Source organism: Octopus bimaculoides, chromosome 9, assembly GCF_046866305.1.
Source record: "Octopus bimaculoides isolate indiv1 chromosome 9, ASM4686630v1, whole genome shotgun sequence".
NCBI lineage: Eukaryota > Metazoa > Mollusca > Cephalopoda > Octopoda > Octopodidae > Octopus > Octopus bimaculoides.
This window is the reverse complement of record NC_142936.1, coordinates 17,452,709-17,465,284: the sequence shown is the minus strand read 5'-3', so window position 1 is coordinate 17,465,284 and position 12,576 is coordinate 17,452,709. Positions and strand designations below refer to the sequence as shown.

General features: G+C 36.1%; 1 protein-coding gene across 1 annotated transcript in view; it reads left to right on the top strand.

The window, feature by feature from the left end:
* Nucleotides 1-747: 747 nt before the first annotated feature.
* Nucleotides 748-12,576, top strand: part of LOC106868869 (uncharacterized) — a 30,838-nt gene continuing 19,009 nt past the window's right edge. The window contains exon 1 of the mRNA XM_014914320.3: nucleotides 748-932. Coding sequence (XP_014769806.1) covers nucleotides 881-932 — 52 coding nt within the window. The 5' untranslated portion in view covers nucleotides 748-880. The remainder of the gene's footprint in view (nucleotides 933-12,576) is intronic.

Here is a 12,576-nt window from a genome sequence, read left to right as displayed (position 1 = left end):
ACTATCATCCCAGACATTGAGAACTGTATTAATATGTTTAAATCGCTCTCGAACCACTGGATTCAGCGCATGCCTTCGCCCAAAACACGAACTAACAATGCTTACAAACGAAAAATGCTAATACCTTTTCCACTGGACCACTGATATTTCTGTCATATAATCATAGCATGTATTAATGAAAGACCAATAATGGATATCGTCATAACGTCCTGCATGTTCACAAGACAGATGTATTGTACGAACAGTTGTTGTAAAGTTGAAAGGATGGAGTCTCAGTATTATTACAATAAATGAATTTCACGGATGTAATATTCTCAATGGATTATAATTATGATAATATCGAAGACAGAAAGAAGAAATAAAACCGATAATAATAGAAATGCGAAATACTAAGGAGGGAAATACTGTGAAATAATAACAATGACAATGATAAGAAATCGGTCAATATTATGTAGTTTAGCTCTCCTCTTCTCTCTCTCTCTCTCTCTTCTCCTCCCCTCTTTTCACTCTCTCTCACTGTTTAGACATAAATAGTAAACACACATACATCACACACACACACACATACTATATATATATATATATATATATATATATATTCTTTTTCGAAATGGTGGATCTCGAAGCAAATAAAGCTGTAAATAATAGAGTATAGATATTGGGTTACATATACACTGATAGTGTTTAATTCTTCTTCTGCATCTCAATACTATTTTCTGCCAATTATTACGGATGTATCACTAAAAACTAAAAAAAAAAAAGCAAAACTAAAAAGGAATTAAAAAAAAAATCAACGGCAACAAGGAAAATACAAGAACTATTCAATATAGGACAACTGTAAAAGTGTCCTATATATAAATTGAGGAGAACAACAATTGCTATGAGGCCAGGGTTAAAATGGACGACTGGCAGTCGACTTTGTTCGGTGATATGTAAGTATAACAAACACTCTTGATTTACTAATTTATACCAAATCTTTACTTTCAGGTGTATTTTCAGAGCAACTAAGGTTTAATATTTGTACATAAAGACATTTAAGGGCAGCCTATCCTGATTTTCTTTCTGCCCCTGAAATAAAGACCAATTCTCTTTCGTTTATTCATTTGAACTTCTTAAAAACGACTTATTTTAAAATTGCTCAATGTTTCGACAAACTGCTGGAAGTTTATTCATTTCTTTCTTGTACAAATAAACACTTCTAATTTGACGGTTGAAAATTATCAGCTTTTCCCTGTTGTTGTAGATTATCACGACCGTCCTATATACGGTAGACACGACACTTTAACTCTTAGAAGCTATCTAAACGTGCTTTTTGCAGTCTAGAAGATATTTTACGAGACATTTTGCGAACAATTATGTACGTATGTATGTATGTATGTATGTATGTATATACGTATGCATGCACAAATATTTACATATATACATACATGCATGCACGCATACATACATACATACATACATACATACATACATATCACGTGTCATAATATTGACAATATTTCTAGCAATAATAGTACCCGTAATAATATTGCCAATATAAATTTAACAATATTTGAAAAGATAATTAATTTACATACAAAGTTTTTTCTGTTTTATATCAGTTTCCATTCTAGTGAAGTTCATTCTTTACATATGTAAGAAATAAATACATTTTACACAAATTTCTGCCAGAAAGAACTAAGAATTTCATTCTAGCAAAAACAGCATATTCTTTTCTGTTTAAATGATATTATTCTTAAATTTCAACGGATTGTCTTTCTGGGTATTTTCTTTTGCAATGAAATGCTAAATCTTTTGCTGACTCTGAAGGTTTGAATTGAGAACGTTGAAAATATTTTGTAACAATGTTCAAACGATATAGCAATTATGTTAAAACTTCATTGTAACAATGTTGGAACTATATTGTAACAATATTGAAGCTATATTGTAACAGCATTGAAACTATTTTGTTACAATGTTGCAACTATATTGAATCTATATGGCAATTATGTTAAAGTATGTTGAAATACTGTAGGGAATTATAATGTAATAATGTTGCAATTATCTTGTAACAATGTGGAAACTATAAGCAGTGTTAAAAGTATACAGCAATTATATTAATATCATATGGTAGTGATGTTACAACTAAATAACAATGAAGTTAAACTATTCTGTAACAATACAGAAACTACGTTGTAACAATACGGAAACTATACTGTAGCAATTCTGAAATAATACAGCAATTATGTCGAATCTGTATTGTAGCACTGCTGAAACTACAGTGTAGCAATGTGGGAACTATATAGAATTTATTTTGAAACTGTGGCCTATCAATGTTGAAATTATATTAAATATATGTTGGGACTATTAAAGCTATAGGTTTGAATGAAAATTTGAATGAAAATTTTCTTCGCATTCAAGTGGTAGATGTTTCAAACATATTTCAAGATAGCTCCATGATGACTCAAGATTTGTCTGGAAAATTGATGGGACGGATGGATTGTTCTTAGTTGATAGCTTTAATTTGTCGCCCGGTCTAACACGAACAGGTGGCTCAGAGGTAACTTTAGAGGTATTTTCTATGTTCGTTCTATAGTATTACTGTGTTGGAAATATATTAATACTTTATCGAAAGGAAATTGAAATTGTGTTGAAATTATATTGAAATTCTGTTAAAATGATGTTGAAACGATGTTCAAACTATGAAAATCCTATAGTGACACTGTCGAAATTATCAAAACTATCTCAAAGCTACAATGAAAGTTAACTGAAATATAGATTTATATATATTTATAAATTACTACTAGGAAACGTTGGCAATTACTACGAAGTTTCGGCTTACTGATCGTCATCAGGTTGTCTAATATATATAATACATATACATACATTCATACCCACTCATATATATATATATATATATATATAAATTCAATGGACACAGGCATTTTCAACCTCTCATCAGTTGGTGGCCAAATATCATCGTAATTGCAACACCTTCTGATAATATTGCTCAATATGATGGTGTCAGGAACATAAGCTGTTTGGGAGTCATATGGCGTATTCGATAGGCTTTGAATCTCGATTAAAAACCATTCAAAATTCAATGTAGAATTCTGTTGGTTCCTCTTTAACTCAATGAATTTTCAACAGATATCTTTTTATTTTATCCCTGAATTTGAGGGCTGGTTTAACCTGATGATATTCTCAATAAATACATTCGCTAGTCAAATACAGGTTTTATAGTTCACAGATATGTAGAGGTATCTGCATCGGCGTATATGAGTTATGTTGGGTGATGGATTGACAAGATTTTGTATTCATAGGCCTGCCATTGACAAATACGTGGAGTAAAGTTCTCTGTCGGTTGCGGCGATGAATATTGAATTTCCCTGCTCGTAACAATAGCGTGTAAGCATCTGAATATTTTACAGAAACTGATATATTTTCATGTCGTGAGAGTGTGATATAATGTGACAAGACTAGACTTTGTGAATTACTGGTACAACTGAACAAGGGTGAGGAAGAAAGAGAGAGAGAGAGAGAGAGAGAGAGAGAGAGAAGAAGAAGAAGAAGAAGAAGAAGAAGAAGAAGAAGAAGAAGAAGAAGAAGAAGAAGAAGAAGAAGAAGAAGAAGAAGAAGAAGAAGAAGAAGAAGAAGAAGAAGAAGAAGAAGAAGAAGAAGAAGAAGAAGAAGAAGAATGTTAATATGAAGCTGGAGATTAGTGAAAAAGAGAACACCTACGCTGAACTGTTAAGAAATCTGCAGTTACTCTATCCAGATTACAAGTTCATATTTACACCTGTAATTATTGTAGCCCTGGGATATGTAACACACTGCCTAAATACCAATCTTGAGAAATTAGGCTTCTGAAAGCCACAAAGGGGAAAGCTAATTCGAAAACTACAGATCCAATCCATCACTGGAACTGTAAAAATCCATAAAACTTTCCAGAAGTTTATCATTTAAATATATATGAGCATGTCTAGATATGCAACTATATGCATGAGAATGCATGCATAAAGCAAAACATACAAATCTGCACATATACATACATACATACAAAAATACCCTGTTGTTGATGTTGAAATTCCAATGAAGGGGCCTTGAATCTATGTTAGAAACCGGATCTTTCTCTATTGGCAAGAAATCTTGAAATAAAACTGAACAATGATACACAAATATATTTAAATCTAACGACAACAATGATGATGAATGGAATTAACAACAGAACGCTGGTATACGACAATAGAATAAAAATAATATTAAGCTCCATTTGTCCATGAGTTCATCAAAAACTATTTCATTATAAGTAAATTTGAAACAAGGCGGTGAGCTGGCAGAATCGTTAGCATGCCGGGTGAAATACTTGATCGTATTTCATCTGCCACTGCGTTCTGAGTTCAAATTCCGCCGACTTTGCCTTCCATCCTTTCGAGGTCGATAAATTAAGCACCAGTGACACACTGTTCCTGGATTGCAAACGTACACCCTTCAAAGTGGGAGGTAGTAATCCGGCTATTGGTCCACGATAAACTGCTTTGGTAATCGATGTTACTATCATCTCGGAACTTTCTACTAACATATCCATGCATAGTCTTCTGCTCATATAGGCTCGTCCTTTCATATGACCAGCCCCCTCCCCCAAATTTCTGGCCTTGTGCCTATAATAGAAATGATTATGTGTAAATTTGAATAAACTAAGTAAACAATTTCTGGTCATCGTGAAATACATTTTAGCTTTTTTTAAATTTCACATTCACAACCTTGAATAGAAAATACATGCGCGACCATTTACATTTTTGTAACGGGTTGCACATGTATTTTCCTGAAGGTGATTTCAGCCTGTTTTTATTTATTCATTAACAATATTCTTGATTACCTAATATTTGCTATAAAAAATAATTAGTATCGCGATAGTATAAGTATTTGGGGCCTAACCATCGCATGACATTAAAGGATGGCTTAATTAACTTATTACATGTTTTTTTTTTTTGTTATTTATTTCATTTACTATATTTTGCTTGTGGTTGGGAAAGACAGGATTGGATTGAATTAGAGAGGGCTGTAGAAACATTAAACTGATAAAAAATCCTAAAGTAAAAGAAACAATATTGATAGCATATTCCACCCAGTCGACAGTATCCTGAATACAGATAAAGATCAATTTGTCTGCCGCAAGTTTAGTAAATCTAGGAGTGGCTGTGTGGTAAGTAGCTTGCTTATCAACCACATGGTTCCGGGTTCAGTCCCACTGCGTGGCACCTTGGGCAAGTGTCTTCTACTATAGCCTCGGGCCGACCAAAGCCTTGTGAGTGGATTTGGTAGACGGAAACTGAAAGAAGCCCGTCGTATATATGTATATATATATATATATATGTATATGTGTGTGTGTTTGTGTGTGTGTGTGTTTGTCCCCCAAGCATTGCTTGACAACCGGTGCTGGTGTGTTTATGTCTCCGTCACCTAGCGGTTCGGCAAAAGAGACCGATAGAATAAGTACTAAGCTTACAAAGAATAAGTCCCGGGGTCGATTTGCTCGACTAAAGGCGGTGCTCCAGCATGGCCGCAGTCAAATGACTGAAACAAATAAAAGAGTAAAAGAGTATATAAAGAAATAAAGAAGTAAACATCTGGTCGTGCGTAGGTTATAAAACAGGTGATAAGCACAAGCAGTTAGTTACAGAAAGATGACAGGAACAACAGCTTTTGTTGTCCTACGTCTGTCATGCAGAATTAATGTTAATCAAATTGAAATCAGTGAAATGATTACGTGGCATCTAATGTTGCCATGACTACAACAAGAGAATCGATCAGAAAGTAAGACCGTGAACCTCAGAAGACTAAATATTTGCTTAAAGATTTCTTCATTCTCTCTCTATCTCTCTCTCTCTATCTATCTATCTATCTATCTAATAAGCCAGCCAGCTATCTTTCTCTATATCTATCTCTTTCTCATATTCTCACTATCTCTCTCTGTAGTCCTTAAGCACTCATTCTTTCTTGCTTTCTTCATATTTTAAGATTCTTTATCTTTCCATCTTCCCAATTCCTCTCCTTTCTTTATCTCTCTATCGTATATGTAAGTGGACGCCTGATGTGTATGTGTCTCTGTCTGCATAAATCTCTCTTTCTCAATCTCAGTTTCGGTCTCAATGTGTGTGTGTATTTGTGTGTGTGTGTGTGTGTGTGTGTGTGTGTGTGTGTGTGTGTTTTCTTCGTATACATACATATACACCACACGTACATACATACATGAATATATTAGTGCGCATATATATATATTTTTTTTTTAATTTATTTATTTATGTTTCAGCCAAGTGGCTGCGGTCATGCTGGTGCACCACCGTGATTTTCACGTTCCTTGCATGGCTCTTCTCCCCCACCTGACATGGTCCAATCAAGAGTTTTGATGGCACATCTGGTGTATAAGAGAATTTGACACAGCTGCCCTAAACTGCGTCTCATTACGAGCCATTGGTTCGTCTGGTATCGTGGAGAGGAAAGAAGCAAATCGACCCCGGGACTTATTCTTTGTAAGCCTAGTACTTATTCTATCGGTCTCTTTTGCCGAACCGCTAAGTGACGGAGACATAAACACACCAGCACCGGTTGTCAAGCAATGCTTGGGGGACAAACACACACACACATATATATATATATAGTGAGATTCCCATTCACTCTGGAGGTGAAAAGAACCAGGAAGCGGAAAATTATGCGATTATTTCACCTCTTGGTTTTAGAAGATACTATTATTTCTAGGAACTTTCCGTCTATTTCAAGGTGTCATTTGCAGGCTGTAGAAATTCCGCAGTCTTTTCAGTGAGCATTATGTCGACATGGGTTACTTTTGCCAAGACAATATCGCTTCCACCACTACACACCACAATCGAAATTGCATGACTAGACTATCTACATCCCAGCAACCAACTTAGAGTGAGATAAAAACACTTGTCCACTCTGAAACGCGACATTTCCAGAGATCTGGTGTATAGAGTTATGCGCATTCCACCGTGATGGTACACCATGGGACTATACTGAGTTCGCCGTAATTAACTAAAGTATTTTGTTTTGAGTCAAAACTTTGAGCGGTTACATTATTTTCATGATGTTGTTGATGATGGTGATGATGATGATGATGATGATGATGATGATGATGATGATGATGATGATGATGATGACGAGGAAGAGGAGGAGAATTTATTTCTAAACCAGAATGGATCGGAGAAAACAGGATATAGTACAAAGACAGAATAAAAGAACAAAGGACAAAGGATAAATATGTTAGATGGGATTTAGGTCTAAAAAAAATAACAAGAACGAAAATAAATAACAAGAAAAGTTCAGCTGAAACAAAGTTCCGCAATAGTCGGACGCTACCGGAGGCCATTCGAAGAAAACCTCACGAAATCTGGATCACCCTGACCACGAGAGCAGTTGCCCTCTTTCAGTCGCCATCCTTTAATCTACGGGTCTATGCACATAGTAGGCCTGTTTACTCTGGCCATCTTTGCTAGCATCACCCACAGTTCATATAATTTAATTGGGGCAAACCTTCCCCCTCCATTCTCACTTTCCTTTCTCGATGAAACTTGAAAATGTTGAGGAGCGCTTGACCAAAGAGAAAAGTGTCCGTCTTAGATCCTTTCAACCTCGTTCACAATACAACCTCTTTCGGTTTAGCTATCTGACAACAAGAGAAAACTCCATAGATTAGCTGTACTGGAACACCTGACGTGTACCTGGAAGACGGTTTCGTAACTAAACGTACAGTTTGACAGAACCGGTTGGTGGCATTTTTTTGCCTCTAAGTCGACGGTCATTCTCAACAACATCATTTCGGTCGCGACACGTTCCTAATTGCGTCTTCCAATTTTCTTTAATTCACTCTCTAACCTATTTTTCTATTGGTATTTCTTTACTAAAACTTAACGCATCTGCTCTAAGAGCCTTTTTCAGTGTGCTCCACCATCAGTTGCTGATAACTTCCCCATTCAACCGCTGTTTAAGGAAATCGTTAATCCAGACTCAGTAGGTTTTCTGCACCGGAAGCGGTAAGTTCCAGTAGCCTGGCCCCGGTCTACAGGCACAAGCCAGAACGATCATGTAGATCACAAATTTGTTGTCTGTGTAGCGACAGTTTGAAGTTATGAACTTTCTGCACTGTCCTTGTCTACTGACCCAATAAATTATCTATATACTATCTGGAAAACGTGATGCGGTCACTTTTCTTTACGCTAGAACATTCGGGAAATTCAAATGGAAATGGCTCAAGTATTTACATCCACTTCTCTTATTTTCCAGTTACACACAATACCGCTAAAATACCGCCCCAGTCAACCAATAACACTAAATAGCGTAACACTTCCAGATGTCTGAAGAAATCCAATCGTCTTACACTTTCCATGGCATGAGTGACGACTGGTCAAAAGGCGCCGCCTCCGCTGCTGTACACATTCAAAACTGACCATCGGCTTACCACCCAAGAAGATTGTCCTTAACTCGAATGAAGTAAGACAGCGCAAAAAAGAGTAATACCATGACCTAGCCAGAGAGATGAAGAGATTATGAAACAAAGTTGACACTTATTCTTGTGGACAATTGGTACAATTGATACAACATCCAAAATGGTAACAAGGGCATTGAAAGATATTGGAATTGAGAGACGCAGAAAAGTATCAGAAAAGAAAGATTCTTGGGATTTGAAAGATTATTGAGATTATCACTTTTAATTTCAGCTATGTCATTTGCTATTTCCTTTAATCTTGATTCACTATAACCGCACTTTACATAACGGCGCACAAAAGTATTTGCATGTTTCCAATAATCCCCAACGTCTGCGCAAATGCGTCTTGTATGATGTGGATGATCAGAGCGGTGGTGGAGATAATACGGGATGATGTGAGTTTGCAGAATAACTTTGTGGGATGGGCTACCCGACCTGAAGAAAATTCTAACTGGGCCCCACCTGCAAGGTCGTGCACTGTTTATCTTGATATGAGATCACCATGTCGCGCACATATGGTTGTGATGCATGTGCCTGGTGTATCCTTATCAGACGGGTAGTCATGATGGGTATATTGGGCTTCGTATATTTTATCCAGTGTCACTTTGATGGCATGCACTGCTCTCTCACTTAATAATAATAATAATAATAATAATAACAACAACAACAACAACAACAACAAGGACAATGATAATGATGATGGTAATAATAATTTAGGCACAGGGCTAGCAATTTTGAGCGTAGGCGTTAATCGATATTTCGACCCCAGCACTTGACTGGTACTTTATTTTATCGATCCCGAAAGGTTGAATGTGACGTTTGCGAGAATTGAAGACATAAAGAAAAGAGCTCGAACAAATACCGCCAAGGGATTTTGTCCGACATTCAAACGATTCTGCCAGTTCAGTCGACTACTCTTTATAATGATTTCTTTATTGAAGCACAAGATCAGAAATACGGCGAGGTTAGTTGGTTATACTGATATCTAGTACTCGATTGACACTTTATTACTATTGACCCTCAAAAGGAGGAAAGTCAATGTTGATCTTGGCAGGATTCGAACTCAGAACGTAAGCAGTAACAACGAATACGGTAAGGCATTTTGACCGTCACTCTAACGATTAAGCCAGATTAGTCTAATCTCATTGTAACGATTATAAGATTTTTCGGAAGGAGATTATCAAAGAAAAATATATTATTCTGGAGGCAGTACAATTGAACTATCTAACAAAAAATGTCATTTCCTTGTTTGTCTTTCGTTTTGACATTACCTCTCATAATTTGTACCAGTTGATGGGATTTCAAAGACAGCAGAGTCATTCTTAGCACAAAAGGAACAAACTAGAAGATTACTTTCACTTAAGCTTCTCATTTAGAAGAATTAATCTGGGTTGGATAGTCATTGCAATGGCACCAGCAAGAAATATAACAATAATAACAACATTAATAACAATAACAACAACACCATTAGCAACAACAACAGCTCTAGTTATTAAAGTAAACAGTAAGATTGGAATAAGTTATTAATGATTTGCATCGGCAGTCAGTGAGTATAAAGTGTTCAGGAATGGATAATCTGGTTTGCCGTAAGCAATATGAAAAGTCTGAGGTTTCAAGCAGAACTGTTCGTGAGAGCGAGAGATATAACATGTTTCCAAAGGATACTGAATGGACTGATTGATAGCAGTGAGACAGAGAGAAGGGTGGGGGGTAAAGAAAAGAGAGAGAGAGAGAGAGAGAGAGGGTGGAGAGAAAGCTATTAACTGTGAGAAGACTGCAGTGACTGGGTAACTATTCGGTACATGATGTAACACGTGATTAATTAGTTGAATATGGATGGAAATTTGAATTCGGTGAGTGACCTATAAAAGTAGACAAAAGTGATAAGCGACCAGCATAAGATGCGGTCAACAGATATATGGTCAACAGATATATGGTCAACGGACATGTGATGAATAAAGGTGTGACGAACAGCAATGAGTGAGGAGCCGCTTCCTTCCGCCATCGTCGTAGAAAGATCTAAAGCAGATTTTATATGAATAATTACTAAACATTCCGCTAACAACCGTTCAGAACATGTACGAATCAATTCCTCGACGTATTACAAGAGTGAATCATGCCAAAGATGGACCAACCCCGTGTAAAACGTCAATTTAACATGATGTTTCTATTTTGTCCCAAAACAAATGTATGTATGTGTGTGTATGTATGTATGCATGCAATACACACACACACAGAATACATACATACATACATCATGATAGATCGCTAACCATTGCACACATTTTTTTCTCCCCTTGTTTCTTTCTGTGTTCCTTTCTGTGGAAGAGCGTAGGCTCGAAACATTAAAGACTTTTTCAATTCCCGAGCGTTATACTAATACATCTGTTTGTTTTCTATACCACCTGCCATCGTCGTTTGTTTTTGTTTTTTTGTGTGAATTTTCCCTATATATATATATATATATATATATAAATTTAAATTCAATAATAGGACGAATTCTTTTACAAGAATTTATCAAGTAGCTAGCGTGAAAAAAACCTCATAAGGGAAAAAAATCCATCATTTATTCCCGAAATATATATTTATATTTATATAAGGGCATTACTATACAATAACGCCTCACGCCACGAGGGACTCTAAGGTCAGACTACTATAAAAAGCACATTTTTACCGAATGCGAGGAAATGCCAACTCTCAAAGCCAACCCCTTAAAAACAGACTAAATTATAGATCATGATTTCGTAGTTATTGTATTATACAACCTCTACTCGTCAGTATAATATGGTCAAGAAAAATAGAAGTAAACAGAGAATCAACATACCAAACGAACACCGTGTATCCAGTATAGCATATAGACGACTGTTCATCGCTATTTCCCTAGGTAAGTGGCGGGAATTTCGAATTGCATCTCGGTAAATATGCCTCTTACTCAGAATAAATTCAGCACTGAATATATTCTGGTAATATATTTAAATTCAATAATAGGACGAATTCTTTTACAAGAATTTATCAAGTAGCTAGCGTGAAAAAAACCTCATAAGGGAAAAAATCCATCATTTATTCCCAAAATATATATTTATATTTATATAAGGGCATTACTATACAATAACGCCTCACGCTATGAGGGACTCTAAGGTCAGACTACTATAAAAAGCACATTTTTACCGAATGCATTTTAAGGGGTTGGCTTTGAGAGTTGCATTTCCTCGTATTCGGTAAAAATGTGCTTTTTATAGTAGTCTGACCTTAGAGTCCCTCATAGCGTGAGGCGTTATTGTATAGTAATGCCCTTATATAAATATATATATATATATATATATATATATATATATATATATATATATCAGGCTGAGTAAAAAAGTGAGCAACGTTTTGGAAAATGAAATTGATCACAATACATCTCAACAATGCTGAAATTTTATTCATCCAGATAAGTACCATTACAATCAACACATTTTTGTCAACGAGATACAAGTTTGTTTATTCCGGTAACATAAAAGAGTTCTGGAGCTGATTAACTCTTTGAACGCACCTTCAGCATCGGTTTGATTTTTGAAATTCTTCTCTCGCAGGAAACCATCAAGGTGCTTGAAAAAAATGGCAGTTGGTAGGAGAAAGGTCTGAGGAATAAGCTGGGTGGGGAAGAACTTCGTGGCCAAGTTCCCTCAACTTCTGGAGCGTCATTAGTGAAACGTGTGGTCAGGCATTGTAATGACGAATGATTGGCCTTCTTCTGTTGACCAGTCTGGGACGAGGAGTAGCAGTTTTTCGTCCATTTTAGCAATTTCATGGTAATATGTTTCTGCAGTAATGGTTTTTCCTGGTTTTAAGAAGTTATAGTGGAGAAGTCCGGCAGCATACCACCAAACAGTCACCATAACCTTCTATTTGAAGAGCTCGGATTTAGGGAAGGTTTTCGGTGCTTCATTTTGGTCCAACCGCTTCAAAAAAAAAAAAAAAACGTTTTTTATTATGGTACAGAATCCACTTTTCATCGCAAGTTACAATACGGTCGAGATCGGTCTGGTTACGGAGAAGAAGCGACGAGTCAATTTCATATCTGCGCATTTTCTGATTTTCGTTAAATCGTC